Genomic DNA, 18,445 nt, shown 5'->3' with positions numbered 1-18,445 from the left:
ATTACCCTGCAGTGATCTAAGCATACAGGTTAAAAACAGTAATAAAGAGATAAAGGTACATAGAAAGCAGCAGTAAGAGTCTCTACTGACATGGGTGATCAGTCACCCAGGAATCAGGGTTACAGTTCTGTCCTTCTTACATCAGACTGGGACTTTGCCCTGGCCAGCTTTTCCCCCTGATAAAAGCTTTGAGCAGCTTCAGGATCAGCAGACAGGCACATGGGAAACTCTCCTTTTCGTGGCCAAATGTCTCTCTTCGTCCCAAGTTTAAAGCTCTTACTGGAAGGAGACGGCAAATGCTGTCATCGATCAGGGCAGATCTGCTGACTCTAGGCTCTCAACGACTGCTCCGGTCCCCACCCATAAACAGCACTGGGCCAAGTGGGGCTGGGCACTGGGGTGAGACAGCATTGTGTGTTTGTTTGTGGATGTTTGAGCCCAGTGTTGGACAAAACTATGGGGGGTGACAGTAAGAGGAAATATTTGCAAACAAACACAGGGATACTGTGCATTAATAGCTACAGCTGCTGCAAGCACTTGCTCTTTTTTTCTGTATCTACATGCAATGCAGTTTAGAGATGGTTCACTGACAATTTATAAATGAGTTGTTTGGATGTAAATGTAAGTGAGTTATGAATGTGGACGCTGCCTGGATATTTTTTTTTGTTCACAACAGCCTCTTCTGCGTCTTTATGACATCACTGACAATATCAGCTGCCACTATATGGAGAAAACTGATCATGTTCTTTGTTATGCCCTCACTGAAGAACAGCGATTGTATCCTCTGAGTTCAAAAGCTAATCACTTATATCGCAGTGAGCTTGCATTCATAAAATGTTATGGATGGATATCAATTATCAGTTAGCTCAGTTCATTGAGCTAATCGATATGGAAGTAATAATAGTAACAGTAATGATAAGAAGAAGAAGACGAAAGGGACGAGGAATCCTTGTACTTCTGTAGTGATAACCCATATGATAGATGCATTTGGTCTTTAGTAACCATATCACAAATACACACACTGTGAGTTTGGGATTTCCACCAGGGGAAAAGAAACGAGGAGGCGACTCAAAGTGTCCTGAATCAAGTGGTGTCCAGAAATCTAATTAAATCAAAAATAGTTCCCTTAGTCTGGCTAAAGACAAAATGTATCCTCTAGATCAGACAACTCCTTACTCTCCCCCTCCTTTCCCCTTTCCTGCTGCTTTTTGTCCATAGATCATATCCACTACTCAAAATATCCTCTTACTTTTTTTTTTTGGAAAATAAAAAGGATTATCTACTTAATGATCACAGGAAAAAGAGGAAATCACAGACTTGTCCAAGTCTTGTCCAAAGGGTAAATCTCTCCCAGAGGTCAAGTGAAGGTTTTCGCTCACCAGGCAAATACAGCATTGGGATGGAAGGACAGGAATATCTCATTAGCAGTTTACATATGCCCACTGTGCAAGACTATGATAGGCTAATCAATGTCAAGGATATTGCAATAGTTAAGTCATATGGGTTTACTGATGCTTTTAAAAACCTGAGTCATTATAAAACCTGAGTCTCTATTGTATATTATAGTAATCCATATTGTAGTATGGTATATCTTTACCCATCCCGTTTGCTAAGAATACAGGGGGAAAGGTGCTGCAATTTATTGAAGCATGAACAAACAAACATGGAAATATAGTCTATAAGGCAAAAACAGAGCTTGTACAATTTGCCAAGCCTTTTTTGTAATTTAAGCAGTCTTCAGGAATAGTTCTCCAGGCTTCCTCGAGGACATTCAACGCTTGTCTGTGGATGTTGACTGTCTTATTCTGTTCTTTGTCAAGATGATCCCACACTCCTTCGGTAATTTTGAGGTCCGAGCTCTGGGGAGGTCAATCCACGAGTGATCGTGTTCTACTGTGTGTGTCTCATTATCTATTCATGTTTTTAATGCACTAGTAGTGTGTCTGTGATTATTTTCAAAGGACTGGACTGAAAATGACAGAAAAGGCAGATGGTATCCACAAAAAAAAGAAAAACTACAAGAACGTCTGGCTCCTTAGCAGCACAGAAAAGAGGAGTGGATCAAGACTTTTTCACATACTCCAGGTCACCCTCTGCTGCATCTGGGAATGCAGAAACTTCCGTAGACTCAATTGTAAAGACTTTCTAACTACTTTATGAATTGTCTCAGCCTGGAGACAGAAAAATCTACTGTTGACGCAAACTTGGCATGATTACTACAAGGTTTGTAAATGTCTGGCAGTTTCCTTAATTGATCACATAATCAATAAATCGCTGAACCTTATATATAGTGAATGAATTAATTCTTTTAGAAAACGTGTCATTTTTACAGGCTATTTTTGCACATCCTAAGTCATATTCTTAAAAAAAAAAAAAGTCGAACTAACGTATGAGTAAAAATGGTGTTCACAAAAAAAGGACAGTCCAACTTTTGTTCCTGATTCCAAAAATGGGAGCAAATCTTTGTGGTCAGATATAAATTATAAGAGTATTTTGTAAACTGGAATTCACTTTTCACAGTTTTTTAAGGAATAAAACTAGATGGAAGGACCTGCACAAGAAAACAGGCACACACATGAAGCATGTCATCGTTAGCAGCCGCCATCCTGAATCCAACCAATGAAATCAGCAGCTGAGTGAATGTGAGAAGGATACCTTTGACTGTTTAAATTCTTCAAAGCGCCTAACTGACAGAACAATTTTCCCTGGTTTAATTAATTTCTTGAACAAACTCTGTAAAGTAGGATCACAGACAGTGAATCAGTTCATCGTTATGAAATGAAGGTTTTAGCCTTCACAAAGCATTCCAGCGGGATGAAAATATTTAACATGTAGTGAACGAGTGGTTCAATTGCATCTCTTCAAATGGATAAACATACAATCAAATAGAGTGGCTATAGTAGATAAGTACCAAACAAATGACTGTGCGGCACATAATGATTACTGCAGTCATTCACACAAAGTGCATGAAGGTACAGTGCATACGCTTATCACAATAGCACTGATCTATATTGCTATAAACAAATGAATATGCACACCTTTAAATGCACGACTCAGCAGGTCGGGCTTCATTCTACCAAGCCACCTTTGCTGCAAAGCTGTGGAAATGATAATAACTCTCAACAAAGCACATGCAAGAATCAGGAGACAGAACGCAGCTACAATGGCAGTCTACTTGCAGATGTGTTTGTGTTTGCATGGAGCGGACACATGGAGGTACGGGACACAAGCAAAGAGAGCCGAAGAGAGACAGATAAGAGGATGGAGGGGGAGTGATGCAGAACAGAAAGCCAAAGAGCTGCAGAGATGAGAGAGCCAAACCTGAGATGGATGGGTAGATGGAGGGAGGAGGAGGAGTAGGAGGAATTGGTAGGCATGCAGCAGAGAAACTTAGAGATGAGAAACAAAGAAAGCTCAATGAAATCTTAAAGGGGAGATTATAGTAAGTAAGTCGCAGGGAAGAGGTGGTATATTTCTCTTAATTACTTCTTTATGAAACTGACTACAATAAAGTCTTTGTGATCAGCGCATGTATTAGAAGATGGACATAAAAAATGTATAAAGCAGATCAAACAAAAATGCACAAATGATTACATTAGAATCATTTTTAACCCAAACCAGACAAACATGCAGTTTTTTACCCTTTTAAGATGCTGACCAAACAATAAAGTGGCAAAGTAGATATTATTTCTGTTGTGATCTGGTCCACTTTTGCAAGCGAGAACGGTCAAAAACCCAATCTGTAAAGTGTACCTGGTATGGACATAGTCAAGTAAAAGTATTGTTAGACTTGACAAAGTATTATTTCCATAGCACTTCCTTTATGGCCAACCAGCATTGATCTCACGAGACATGTTAATTAATTACTAAGTGTCAGCAAATATAGCTCATTCGCTGCCGTCGAAACTCAGCGGACAGACGGTCACATCTAAATATGAATGACTCAAAGCTAATTCACCTGTATCAGAAAAACTGCGTCATCCCACTTCCTTACCCATATGCTGTGCTGCAAACAAAAAACAAACACTTTCCACCCCTTACCCTACCTTCCCTCTTAATACCAACCTGACTAGCAGTGAAAGCACATTCAACCCCCCTCCCCTCCCTCCATCCGTTCCTCACTCAGCTCAGAACAGGAGGATGCTGTGTCATCAGAGACTGAGGACTCAGACAGAGCACTAAAGGCTGGGCTTCATTCTAATTTACTACACCCCGAAAGGAAAAAAAACATGCCAGAGAGGAGGCAGCGGAAAGGAGAGGAGAAAGGGGAGTAATGGAGATAGACAAACACACTGACAGAGATGATGGGATAGGGACATAATGTAATGGTGTGTGCAATGCTACATGCTGAGCTTCAGAAGCAACTGCTCCTTTCGCTGTGAGCTCCCCTTGTGCACCCACTAGCAGTTGCTGCCCTGCACAAGCCTGTGCAGACTGCTCGACTGGGTGCTGCTAGAATACAACAGTCACAGAAATGCCACATACAGAAAGCACATCAAGCTTTCAAACTAACAAAACCAGAGCTTCTTTTTCGCCATACAGTACCACTTTAACACTGCATTAAAGTGCTGTGATCAGGTTTACTGCAGCTGATGGTAACACACACACACGCAAACACACATGAACGCACTCAGACACACTCATTGACACAGCGCAGCGGTGAGCGACGGTGGGTTGAGCAGAGGAGACGAGCAGCCCGAAAAGGTGATTGCAGAAACAGGGGGAGAGGAGTAAGAGTAACTAACTAACTAGAGTAAATTCCATGGTTATAATCAAAGTTAAATACATGAGTGGATTAGGCAGTTCACTGGTACAAAAGATGGTATGATGTTGCTGATTCACCGCATAATTAGCTGCGATAAGGGAAGCAAATCGTGACTGAGCAGAATAAAGAGAAATCAAAACCTGTATTGATATGTTCAGAAACACATACTGTATGCAGGAATCAGTGAAGCCAAAGATGGATGGAAGTGTAAAAGTTTAGCACCCATACCTTATTTACCTAATTCAGTGTAAATGTGTTCTTCAGCCATGCAGCATAGTCACGGCTGCACCAACAGAGCTGCTCAGAGGATTAAAAAACAAACAAACTAAGGACTGTGGCTGTAAGTCGCCAGTGAGGCATTTTTATATTTCTGAGTGATCTTATTTAGCTTGTGTGGTATTATATTGGCTTTTGTACCAACGGAAAAAATATTAGTCTAAAAGACCTCTCGCATGATATTCTGGTCAAAGACCATGTGGAAATACTATGCTATGCTACTTCGTTTGAAGCAGAACCCTGTATACTGATAATGTAGATGTTATCATGTGATCATAACCATTTTAAAGAATACTTCCGCCATGTACCGCAAATCATCTGGACAGTAAGAGCATATAAATACACAGGGGGTTGATTATCATTACACTACTGTTTAAAAGAAAACTCTGCAGGAAGATTTAGATCAATCTGAAAAATTATTCTTGGCCTTTGTAAACATGAAGCAATTATTTTAAGAAAATAGCAAATGAAATATATAAAGACAAATGTTTATTTATTCAAATAATAAATCATTATGAGAAATAAGCTTAACATAAACTGAATCAAGTAAATTTCATTTGACCAGATTTCATTAAATTGAATGTTTCATGTAACAAAATGACATGGAAACGTTACACGTTTTGACTTTTTTTTTTCTTTTTAAGCATGCTGAATATTCCAACTGAATAGTTTTATTAGAAAACAAATTTATCAGAAAAGAAGTCTGATCTATTGAGCCAAAGCCCTGATTCAGTGGTATATGTATATATATATATATATATATATATATATATATATATATATATATATATATATATATATAAAGACTCACAGCCTTGGCCAGCCGCTTGAGGAGGTACACCAGAGAGATAGAAGGCAGGAGAATAAACCAGCTGTTCTCCACAGAACCAGCAAAGGTGTACTCTCAGTGGCAAGGGAACAATAATAAGAGAACAGCACCACCAAGGCTGGAGACGGAGCAATACTGGAAGAGCATATGGGAGAAGGACGCAACCCATAACGGCAATGCTCAGTGGCTAGTGGATCTGAGGGCAGACCATAGCAACCTCCCTGAACAGGGTCCAGTAACCATCACAGTGGCAGATATCCAAGAAAGGGTCTCCAGTATGAAGAGTTGGACAGCACCAGGGCCCGACATGGTTCACGCCTACTGGCTGAAGAAGCTGACTGCACTCCACGAGCGTCTGGCAGCCCAAATGAACCAGCTGCTAGTTAACGAGGGACACCCGGAATGGCTAACCGAAGGTCGGACGGTCCTGATCCCCAAGGACCCCAAGAAGGGACCAATCCCCTCCAACTACCGACCAATAACCTGCCTCAGTACTACATGGAAGCTCCTGTCAGGCATCATATCGGCTAAGATGAACAGGCACATGGGTCAATACATGAGCGGGACACAGAAAGGAATTGGCAAGAATACCAGAGGCGCAAAACACCAGCTACTGGTAGACAGAACAGTCAGCCGAGACTGCAAGACCAGACTAACCAACCTGTGCACTGCCTGGATTGATTACAAGAAGGCCTATGACTCAATGCCCCACAGCTGGATACTGGAATGCCTAGAATTGTACAAGATCAATGGGACCCTAAGAGCCTTCATCAGGAACTCAATGGGGATGTGGCGTACAACACTAGAGGCCAACTCCAAGCCCATAGCACAAGTCACCATCAAGTGCGGGATCTACCAGGGAGATGCTCTGTCCCCACTGCTGTTCTGCATAGGCCTGAACCCCCTCAGTGAGATCATTAACAAGACTGGCTACGGATACCGACTACGGAACGGAGAAGTTGTCAGCCACCTCCTGTACATGGATGACATCAAGCTGTATGCCAAGAGTGAACGAGACATCGATTCACTGATCCACACTACCAGGCTATACAGCAATGACATTGGAATGTCGTTCGGGCTGGAGAAGTGTAGTCGGATGGTAACAAAGAGAGGGAAGGTAGTCAGAACTGAGGGGATTGAACTACCAGAAGGCAACATTGCAGACATAGAGGACAGTTACAAGTACCTGGGGATCCCGCAGGCGAATGGGAACCATGAAGAGGCCGCTAGGAAAGTTGCAACCACCAAGTACCTGCAGAGGGTCAGGCAAGTCCTGAGGAGTCAGTTGAACGGTAAGAACAAGATCCGGGCCATCAACACGTACGCCCTGCCCGTGATCAGGTACCCTGCTGGGGTAATAGGCTGGCCAAAGGAGGAGATAGAAGCCACTGACATAAAGACAAGAAAGCTCCTTACCATGCATGGAGGGTTTCACCCCAAGTCCAGCACCCTGAGGCTGTACGCTAAGCGGAAGGAAGGGGGTCGGGGACTGGTGAGTGTCAGCACCACAGTCCAGGATGAGACAACGAACATCCAAGAATACATCTCGAAGATGGCCCCAACTGACAGCGTGCTCAGTGAATACCTCAGGCAGCAGAAACCCAAGAAAGAGGAGGGAGACGAGGAACCATCATGGAAGGACAGGCCCCTGCACGGTATGTACCACCGGCAGATAGAGGAGGTGGCTGATATCCAGAAATCCTACCAGTGGCTGGACAAAGCTGGACTGAAAGATAGCACAGAGGCACTAATCATGGCAGCACAAGAACAAGCTCTGAGTACAAGATCCATAGAGGCTGGGGTCTATCACACCAGGCAAGACCCCAGGTGCAGGCTGTGTAAAGATGCCCCAGAGACAATCCAGCACATAACAGCAGGGTGCAAGATGCTAGCAGGCAAGGCATACATGGAACGCCATAACCAAGTGGCCGGCATAGTGTACAGGAACATCTGTGCCGAGTATAACCTGGAAGTCCCGAGGTCAAAATGGGAAATGCCCCCAAGGGTGGTGGAGAATGACCGAGCTAAGATCCTGTGGGACTTCCAGATACAGACGGACAAAATGGTGGTGGCTAACCAACCGGACATAGTGGTAGTAGACAAACAGAAGAAGACAGCCGTAGTGATCGATGTAGCGGTTCCGAATGACAGCAACATCAGGAAGAAGGAACACGAGAAGCTGGAGAAATACCAAGGGCTCAGAGAAGAGCTCGAGAGGATGTGGAGGGTGAAGGTATCGGTGGTCCCCGTGGTAATCGGAGCACTAGGTGCGGTGACTCCCAAGCTAGGCGAGTGGCTCCAGCAGATCCCGGGAATAACATCGGAGATCTCTGTCCAGAAGAGCGCAGTCCTGGGAACAGCTAAGATACTGCGCAGGACCCTCAAGCTCCCAGGCCTCTGGTAGAGGACCCGAGCTTGAAGGATAAACCGCCCGCAGGGGCGTGCTGGGTGTTTTATATATATATATATATATATATATATATATATATATATATAAGGGGTGCAACGATACACAAAATTCATGGTTCGGTTCGATACTTTGGTGTCACGGTTTGATATTTTTTTGATACAAAATATATTAAAATTATAAATATATATTTTAACTCAAAAGTACAGTTTTTAAATTTAATGTTGCTGAAACAGCAAAGTAATAAAAAATAAATAAATCTATCTGACCGAGAAATCACTCATCTTTGGAAAAGAGTTTATTACAGAGAAATGGCTCTTTCCAAAATAAAAGCTATACTATATGTTTCTTCTGGGCTATACTCTCAGCAGCATATTAAACATATCAGGTCCCCATAAGGAGAATCATGTGCTAACGGCTGTCTAAATGACTCGGTAAAGTTTGTAGCATGCGTGCTTGTTGTTTTTGTCTGCTTCCACTTGTCTTAGGATGCTGTCTGAGTAAATGTTAGGGGTAGGGGAAAAAATCGATACTGTGTAGTATCGTGATATTTTGTTTGCTAATAATGTATCGATACAGGGACAGCAGAAATCGATATTTTGTTACAAAAAGGTTTTTGTGCTCTGACTTCAGAGCATGTTGATCCTTTTTCTGAGCAAGAATCCTGACATTCCTTCACTGTCCAAATTTGTTTAACTTTTTTTTTGGCAGCAATAAACATGACAGTTTACTTATTTTAATTTAAGACATGTTTTATTTTAATTAAGTTTAAAACTTTTTTATTTAATGTAAAATTATATTTTGTTTTAATTTACTTTCAAATTCTTCAGTTGCTGAAGGGGCTGCATAGTTTTCATAAATGTCATAGTTCAGAATAGCTATAATTGTACCAGATGGTTGCATTCACTTAAGTTGGACTAGACTGTAATACAAACCGTTCAGTTTGTCAACAATAAAACTGAAATGAGAGAAAGACTGAGTGTGAGACTTTGATATTAGATAAAATGAATATTGATAAAGTTTACCTTTATGTACAGAATCTGAATATCGCAAAATATTTTTAAAAATTGCAATAATATCGTATCGTGCGTTAAGTATTGTGATAATATCATATCGTGGGATGTATGGTGATTCCCACCTCTAGTAAATGTGCAGTCATATTCGTTGTGTTCCCACTAGTGCTGTCAGCGTTAATCTCGTTGAAATGACGTTAACGCCGCAACACGGCAAATCTCCGTTAACGAGCTACCGCCAATCGCCCCGTGTGTGGTAGTGATGGGATTTCCGGCTCTTTTTAGAGATCCGGCTCTTTCGGCTCGGCTCACTAAAAAGAGCCGGCTCTTTCGGCTCCGAACCGGCTCTTCAGGTTGTTTTGTTGCTTTAATTATTTAATCATTAACAATAATATAAAATTATGCAGAAAATGAATTACTAATGTAAAAAAAGTGGTTTTATTTATATATGTTTATATACGGCCCCTAGAGACAAAGCACGTACAAACTCTAAAGCATATACAAACTCCAAAAAGCACGTACAAACTCCAAAACACATTTCTAGCGTTTACTGAACTTCCAAAACAGAGCTACCCAGATCACTTAAATTACACAATTGAAAGCATGTGTGTATGGTTTGTGTATTTATAGACAAGCACTCATATTTATTCAAATAGTTTAAAAAAAAAAAAAAAAAAGTTCCTTTACCTGTTACTACCACACACCAAATCCGGTTGTTGATACTTGCTGGCTTGTGTAGCCACTAGGTAACAAAAGCTCAACACTGCGCCCAGCATCCTGGAGCACTTCTGTTGTCTTTTGTACGTGATTCTGAGTTTTTACGTGTTTTGGAGTTTGTACGTGCTTTGTCTCTAAGGTCCACCATAAATATACTTTATTTATTCACTCCACATAAAATGTAATAAATAAATCATATAATACAAAAAAACAACTATTTACATTTCAACTTTTAACTATTTAAATTTTCAGCTTTTTCCTTTTAAACAAATTTAACGTGAAACAACACAAAACACTGCAAACCACAACACAATTAAATATAAATTAAAATATTAAAACAAAAAGAAGATGCACATTCTCTGTCATATTGGCCTGCATGATTTCTGAAACCTTTATCATCTGCAACTGAAAATAGTGGATGATTACTATACCTTTCTAATGTGATGTTGTTGTCCCTCGCTCTCTTTCTCTCTGGCTCTGTTCCTGTGCTACTGCGAGTGTAACTAACGCCCCTCCCCCCTCTGCCCAGCGCAAAGTACAGGCCGCGCATGAGGAGTTTACGAAAAAAGGGCGAGTGAGAGGGTGAGAGAAAGAAAAAAACAACAACTCACGGCTCCCAATAAGGAGCCGGCTCGCGTCGTTCACTTCAACGAGCCGGCTCTAAGAGCCATTTCGTTCGCGAACGACCCATCACTAGTGTGTGGGGCTGGATGGCCAACACGTTAACGAGCTAACTGCACTAACGCACTAGTTCCCACCCATGTAATTGAGCATTGCCTGGCACATCCAACATACTGTTTTACTTTTGTCCATGACGCGCTTACCTTCAGGGTCATACATCACATGAAAACCAAAATAGTTCCAAACGCCAGATCTGAATGAGGGTGGGGGAGGTTCAATTTGCCATGCTGCAAGGAGAGCTTAACTTCTGTCTGCTAGCTTGCCCTGCTCTCAGTGAATCTGGGTTCGACTACTCCGCCTAGGCTGCACTGTCGAGCGCAGATCCACTGAGCGCTCAACACAGACAGCACCGTCAGAAGGAAAGTTGATAAAATAAATTTAAAATTTTGTATTGTTCGATACATATGCGTACTGAACCGAAAGCACTGTATCGAACGGTTCAATATCGATACGAGTATTGTTGCACCCCTAATATATATATATATATATACCACTGAATCAGGGCTTTGGTTCAATAGATCAGAAAAGGCACATGTACTTAATAGTTCCATCCAGCCTACGAGGAAGTGCTTCTAGTTGAGATCATGAGTCTTGCTGACTGGGCTTCTGGCGTCTACAGAGCCCACAGATTCTCTTACACATTATCCCTGCTACCACACTGGAGACTGGCTACTCCCCACCTACACACAGCTGAAAGTACTATTGCACACTCCAGCCTTTTTCTCTCCACTCCCTGTCCTCTTCTGCCATCTTCTGCCTTCCACTACTCATTCCTCTTTTCCTAGTATGGAGTGACAGGAATCTCAGTGCCTTGGGTCTCATTAATAAGAAATACATGACTTGGGGCGGAAATATGAGTTTGGGTTTTTTTGTCATCTGTAGTTACATCACATTAATTCTTTCATTAAGTAAGAAAATTAGTTAACTGTGTGATGTTGAGAGGAAAAAAAAACATTACAAACGCTGCGTAACAATGATTTTGAAGGAACGCTGAGAAAACCTTTGATTTTTTCTGGTTTATCTATTTTAAAATTAAAGAAATGTACTGTTTAACACTAAAATTCAAGAAAACGAGAGAAAATGAACTTCCACGTTGTGAGAAATCACACGCTGCGCTGATAAACACGATCCAGTTAGATCATTTTTCTCCTCCGCCATCCTGACAGAGCACTTGTTATGTGGGAGTTTGCTTTGTCGTAACAGAATTCAGTTCACAATAGCACTGAAACATGAAGGCAAATTTGTCGTCCCCTCCAGCTGTTACATCATCTTTATTATGCATTAACACATATTATTAATCAACCCTGCAGAAACCCGAGACTAACCGCTGCCCAAGAACTGCATTCCACAGCAGCCCTGCAGTGTTGCACGAGCCGAGGCAAATGTCCTTCTTCCTCAGCTTTGCTTTCATTGTACAAGTGTAGTAAAAAAAAAAACATATATATAAACTCACGGGCATTTTATATTATCAAAGCACACTCTAATGACTGCCTCGAAGCCCCAGTACCATCACTAAAAAATAGTTTTAAAAAGCAGTTGATTGCCTCAAGGTCATCTTTGTTATCTCTAGCTCTGTGGTAACAATAATTTGATTTTTCTGCTTGAAGTGATATGAGATCTAAATTTGTTGTTCATTTCAAATCACCTAATGTGTTAAGTTTACAGTGATGGCAGTTGCCCATCAGGAGGTTCAGGACAATGGTTTAATACTATTCAGAGAATTCAAGAGAGTTGGAATCCTTAAACTTGATTTAATATATGTAGTGTTTGTCTGGTAAGAAGGGGACATTTGTTTAGTGGAGTAAGGCTGTATAACAACTTACTTTCTGATTTAGGTAGAACGGGTCCAAATCCTCCAGTGGTGTGGCCACCATTCCATCAGGGATATCGCCGTAGATGAACGGCAGGCTCTTCCCAGCCTCCAGGTCACTGTTGGGCTTGGGCTCATTTTCGTCGGATGTGTCGCGGTGACTGCTGTCTGATCTTGGCTTGGGCGGCTTCTTGTTCTTCTCTTCGTTGATGCGTTTCTCGATATTAGCGAGTGACTCCGGGGTGAATTTCTTGAAGCTGTCAGGTCCTGGGGGTGCAAGAAGGGGTGCGGCCATGTTTTCATCCTGCAGCTATTTCCTCTTTATTTGTTTTCCATCCCAGACATCCAGCTCTGATAGGAAGACAGCGATAAAGGGTGGAAGAGTGAGAACAGATACTCAACAAAGACAAAAAGAGGGTTAAAAGAAATAAAAAGTGCAAGCATCTAACCATCAGCCTTAATGACTGAGGCACACAGACAGCATTGAATTCCCTTTTGTTCTCACCTCTGTGACCCCAACTTTACATAACAAGGAGACGTGTCAAGTTTTCTCTTCTTGAGTTTATGCACTGTACGTCTGATAGCCTCTCCTTCAAAATATATCTGACATAAATTCTGCATTTACTTTACATTTTATTTGCATCTACACAGCGCCTAAAGTAGTGAAGAATAAAATGAAAAACCATAATGTGAAAGTGGTAGCTCTCACTAGAAGAGACATCCAACTCTGCAGCAGTATACGTGCAGCTTTCAGCTATGGAAATGATATACCCAGATATGGAAAAACTAAGCTGTAGTGGAGTTCAAACAGCTCTTGCTGCTAGTAGAAATGTTAAGTGCACACAGGCAAATTCAGCCCTCTTCAGTGCAAAACAAACACACAAGCCAGAAAGCACCAGACATTTCTCATTTCAGTAAAGTCAGACATGAGAACACTGTCACCAAAAGAACTTAATAAACTTAATGCGAGTCAGGGTGGGGTTTCATCCATGATGATAATGTAAATATTCACTGTGCATGATGAGCTGGCTTTAAAATACATTTAGCTTTCCCATAAATCACAGTTTTTGTGATTCAGTGTGACAAATTCATCCACCTGACCCCTACTGTGATACACTTTACAAATGCCACATTCCTGGTATCCTGTAACAACAATTAAATGATTGATTAACTTTATTAATTACTGATTTATAATAGTTTAACATTCTTAGGCACAGAACCGTTTCACACAGCAATGCATAAATGATTTTATGAATTGGTCACTGTTATTTAGCCTCTCATACTCTGACTCATTGCTTAAAAGTAAGGTTATAATACTGTCTTTATGCACCCTGAATAGATAGATTTCAGTCCCCAGATGGCTGTGCATGCTCTTTAATACACTATATTAAACAGTCAAGTCAAAAAATTCAAACATGAGTGTGTGCAAAACATTTAGGGGAACAATGGCAAGGTTACAGACCTGGGTATAAATCAAAAAAGAACTCAAAAGCAATCCACAGGCAGAGAGAGATCCGGCAACCCGGTATCTGAGTATGTTGGAGAAAAAGAAGGGGAACGAAGTCCGATTTAAGTAACCCAACCACGGCACAACCTCCAAGTCTCCTTCCACCAACGCTACATCAATTGATCCGTCAAGGTGATTCAAACCAGGATGCAATAGCATGACCAGCAGTTCGTGTGCACTCACAGGTAAAGCTGGGACAAATCTAAAACAAACAAACAAACAAAAAACAGGCAGTAAAACTGCTCGAAATTTTGCAGATGTCGTTTTTATGATTTCCAGCAAAACTTAAAGGATCGCATGAAAAGCATTTTTAAAAAGTGCAAAAATGGGACTTTTTCTCAAATTAAAAGCGCTGCTCGGGTCACTCTTACATAATTTGCAGTGAATGCTACCGCACACAGCCGGAGCTAAAGTCCGCAGAGCCAACCCGGTCTCGGTCTGATTAAAATCCGCTCAAAGTGAAAATAAGGAATGGATGATAGAAAAGCCCAAAAATTCCGAAAGCCTCAGTTGCCTCCCATAGAAAAAGAGCCGTGACGCTGCGCCCTCTGCCCATAGGAAAGGCATCCAGGCGCACAGCGGCCGCACTCCCGGTGAAGAAAGGAGAAGCTTTTGATTCGGCTCTCTCTCTCTCTGATGATGACCTGACATGTGATGAAGCTATCAGGACACCGCGGAGACATCTGTGCTCCAGAGTAGGAGGCGTACGGGGCTCTTGCATCAGAGTCACATGGATCGGGCAGAACTTCATCCTTCATTTCCTGCAGCGAAGTCTAAACGTTGCCGGTCTCTAAATGCCATCAAAACGAAACGTTGCTGAGGAAATAAGCTGCTTGCCAAATATGAAAGGGGGCTCAAGTAACCCCCTCATATCATAGAGCTGACTCTATTTCAGGTAGGCCCGAAGTTTTGATGTCCTGAGTGGGAATTTGATGAATTGATTATTCATCTGAACCCGTTTGTCCTCAGAGAACAGAGGAGGAAAGAGAAACAATTATTACAGAGCTCTTCCCTTCAGGGAGCTGTGCGGTAAAACTGAACACAAATCAAGCACACATCTTCCTATTTCTTAGAGAACTTCTACCCTTTGTGGGATTAAGACCACCCACTCCCTCTTTAATATTCTACGTCTTGCCATGAAAGTGGCCTGGTGATGCTGATATGTAGCCTGTGCAGTCCAGGGTAAAGTCCACTGTTACTGAGGCGCGCCGTTGTTCTATAGGGCCATAGCCTAAAATACTGCAGTGTGGTTTACTGCTGCTATACGGGCTCTGACTCTAGTAGGTCAGTTAAATGCACAAGCTACATCCCGAATACTCATTTCTGGACCGACAAAAACACACACGAAGTCAGCACAACCCAGTTCGCCCAGCAGAAAGTGAAATTGAGCTTTTTGCAGAAAATAAACGAAACTAAAATGGCCTTAATGTTACAGCTTAGCCACCGCACCCGTATCTATAGACCTCGGAGATCTATAGACTCCTTGTGATGCAGGTTTACAGAGTACCACCACCGCGGGAAATACTGCACGAAAAGACTAGAAAGGGGTGTCGTGGTCCCCTTTGAGGACTGCCAAACTACAGACGCACCTACCTCTTCCTGCAATACAGTCTCCAAAGAGACTGAAAGAGGGAGGGGGGCACAGAGGTGGAGTGTGGGGGTGGCAGGGGAGGGGGTAAAACTATCAGTTAGCCTAGAAAATAATGGCACAAAGCTGGAAATGCTGGGAGGATGATTTTTTGCCAGGGGCGCATTAATCGCGTAGCCATTGAGAGCACACACCATAGTTGCTGTGGCCACTGACAGAAGTTTGACATGATCTCACTTATATGCGTAGGCTGTGTTTAACATCCCGACACACTGAAATGTCATAGCCTATCATCCAGCGGCGGGCCAACTCCCTTAACAACCTCCCGTCTCCCCTTTTTCTACCACGTCGCATTTCGATGGCTGTTTTTCCTTCCATAAATCACATCTTTGCTACTTCTGCCTGCCGCCCCGCTTACATGTTAGTCCATGTACTGGCAAGGAGCCCTCCACAGACGCTGGGAAAAGATGCTGAGAGAGGGACCGCTCTGCGGCACTGGGATGCAGTCAGTCGACAAAGTAAGACCGAGATCCATCCCGTGACGTGAAATAAAAGACAAAGCAGAAAAAATAAGGTCTACTTACTTTTTCTCGCATTAACAGAAATCCAGACAGCTGTCACCGAACTGCAGATGTGGGAAAGAGCCGGGAGTAAATGCGGCTGTCGCCATATTGTTGCTGCTATCTTCCTTCCCAGTGCGTGCGGCTACCCTGCATAATTGATGACTCTCAGCAAATTGTTGGGGAGTGTCGGTAAATGCCTCTGGTTTCAATAACGGACGAGAGACCGCAGCGTCGTAAGGAAATGTATTTTTTATTTATTTTTTATTTATTTTTTTATTTAAAAAAAAGGACAGTGTACGCTACTCATGTAAGATAACTCGTTCGTATTCTGGTTGGGATTTGTAAGCAGTTAGCAAAATATACCTTAATCTTTAATTTTTTCAAATTAATAAACCAAACCAAAAACAAATCATTTGTTTAATATTACTTTAATGCTTAGATTGCATAGAATATGCATTCAATACAACTGATTTGTAGAATTAAGTTTAACACGAAATTTGTCACACCTTGTGTCATAAATGAGCAGATACAAAACCAGAATTGCTATTTTGTAAGTTCCTTTCAAAATGATCCACAGCATCACTGTAAATACAGGCATGTGAAAAAGAAAGTTTGAGTCTGTGCAGTCCTGTGAAGAACTAAGTATATCCCATGATTAAGGAGCTCGTAGCATTGTGGTGACAGGATGAAGCATGCATTACAGTTGAAAGAAGACAAAATATAAGGTATATACCAGCAGTGGTATATAATACCCCTGCTCCAAAATGTTGGGTTGTTTTGTAATATGTTGTAATATGTAAGTAAAGATAGAATGCAGTGCTCTGAAAATCTCATAAATCCACATTTTGTTCACATCAGAACAGAGAAAATATATCACGTGTTTAAACTGAAACATTTTAACATTTCATGAGAAATATTACCTCAGCTCAATATTAGCTTGGAATTTGATGGCAGCATTTGCATCTAATTATTCTTACTGGAAAAGCACAGCATCACTGTAAATACAGTCACGTGAAAAAGAAAGTTTGAGTCTGTGCAGTGGCAACTGCTGGCAACTGCTCAGTAACATGATTTGGTAAATAAAAGAGCATCTTAGCATGTTAAAGATGAGCACAACTGTCTACAAATTGTGGAGCAATTTAAGAATAATCTTCCAGATTATTCTTAAATTGCCATAAGTGAACAAGAAACCATAAGCGAACATGACACAGAAATGCCATAATTTTCTCTGGACCAAAGCTAATTTAAAAAGAACTGATGTGACGTGTAAAACTGTTCCTTGGTAAGACAAATCAAAACTTGAAAATCTCCTTTGGGGAAACTGAAGACGAGAGAGAGGAGAAGAGAGGAGGACTATCCAGTTTGTTGTCAGCATTAAGTTTGAAAAGCCTGAATCTCTGATAGTATGGAAGTGTTTTAGTGCCTTTGGAATTGGCATCTTTCAAATGTAGAAAGGTGCCATCAATGCAGACAGGTATATGCAGGTTTTAGAGCAACATATGCTCCCTCCCAGATGTTGCGTTTTACATCCAAGATCTTGCATATTTCAGCAAGGCAATGCTAAATCACATAACGCAGCTATTGCAACAGCATGACTTTGTAATAGGAGAGTCTGGGTGATGAATTGGCCTGCCTGCAGCGCAGACCTTTCACCAACTGAAAACATCTGGTATTTCATGAAATTGAATATACAACAAAGAAGAACCAGGACTGTTGAGCAGATGAAATCCTTTATCAGATAAGAATTGGACAACATTCTGTAAAGTGAGTGCTGATAATGCATAGTTTGTTGACCAGAGGGCAGCTTGCCTGTCGGTAATGTGTGTTTGAAATGCCACAAACACAACGATCAGTTGATCCAAGCAGAGTTGGGCAGAGAATAAACAAGAAGTCTGCAACTTGTTATAACTATAAAACAAGTTTATTCTTAAACTCTCCCTCTCTCTCTCTCTCTCTCATATATATATATTATATATATATATATATATATATATATATATATAAATTCCCCACTCGCCCCTGTAGGCAGTTTATCCTTCAAGCTCGGGTCCTCTACCAGAGGCCTGGGAGCTTGAGGGTCCGGCGCAGTATCTTAGCTGTTCCTAGGACTGCGCTCTTCCGGACAGAGATCTCCGATGTTGTTCCCGGGATCTGCTGGAGCCACTCGCCTAGCTTAGGAGTCACTGCACCTAGTGCTCCGATTACCACTGGGACCACCATCACCTTCACCCTCCACATCTTCTCGAGCTCTTCTCTGAGCCCTTGGTATTTCTCGAGCTTCTCGTGTTC

At 41.7% G+C, this 18,445-nt stretch overlaps 1 protein-coding gene across 9 annotated transcripts in view; it reads right to left on the bottom strand.

Annotated features, from left to right (window-relative positions):
• scn8ab (sodium channel, voltage gated, type VIII, alpha subunit b) overlaps positions 1-16,394 on the bottom strand; it is a 51,642-nt gene extending 35,248 nt beyond the window's left edge. For 2 of the 9 annotated variants that reach the window (XM_085160795.1, XM_085160796.1), the window contains exons 1-2: positions 16,178-16,393; positions 12,512-12,849 (exon numbers count right to left, since the gene is read on the bottom strand). In XM_085160795.1, coding sequence (XP_085016921.1) covers positions 12,512-12,793 — 282 coding nt within the window. In that variant the 5' untranslated portion in view covers positions 12,794-12,849; positions 16,178-16,393. The other 7 variants (XM_085160798.1, XM_085160792.1, XM_085160793.1 and 4 more) reach the window with 6 other exon arrangements.
• Between the last annotated feature and the right edge of the window lie 2,051 nt (positions 16,395-18,445).

This window comes from Neolamprologus multifasciatus, chromosome 5 (assembly GCF_963576455.1).
Source record: "Neolamprologus multifasciatus chromosome 5, fNeoMul1.2, whole genome shotgun sequence".
NCBI lineage: Eukaryota > Metazoa > Chordata > Actinopteri > Cichliformes > Cichlidae > Neolamprologus > Neolamprologus multifasciatus.
The sequence above is the reverse complement of the archived record's forward strand: the minus strand, read 5'-3'. Positions and strand labels throughout refer to the sequence as shown.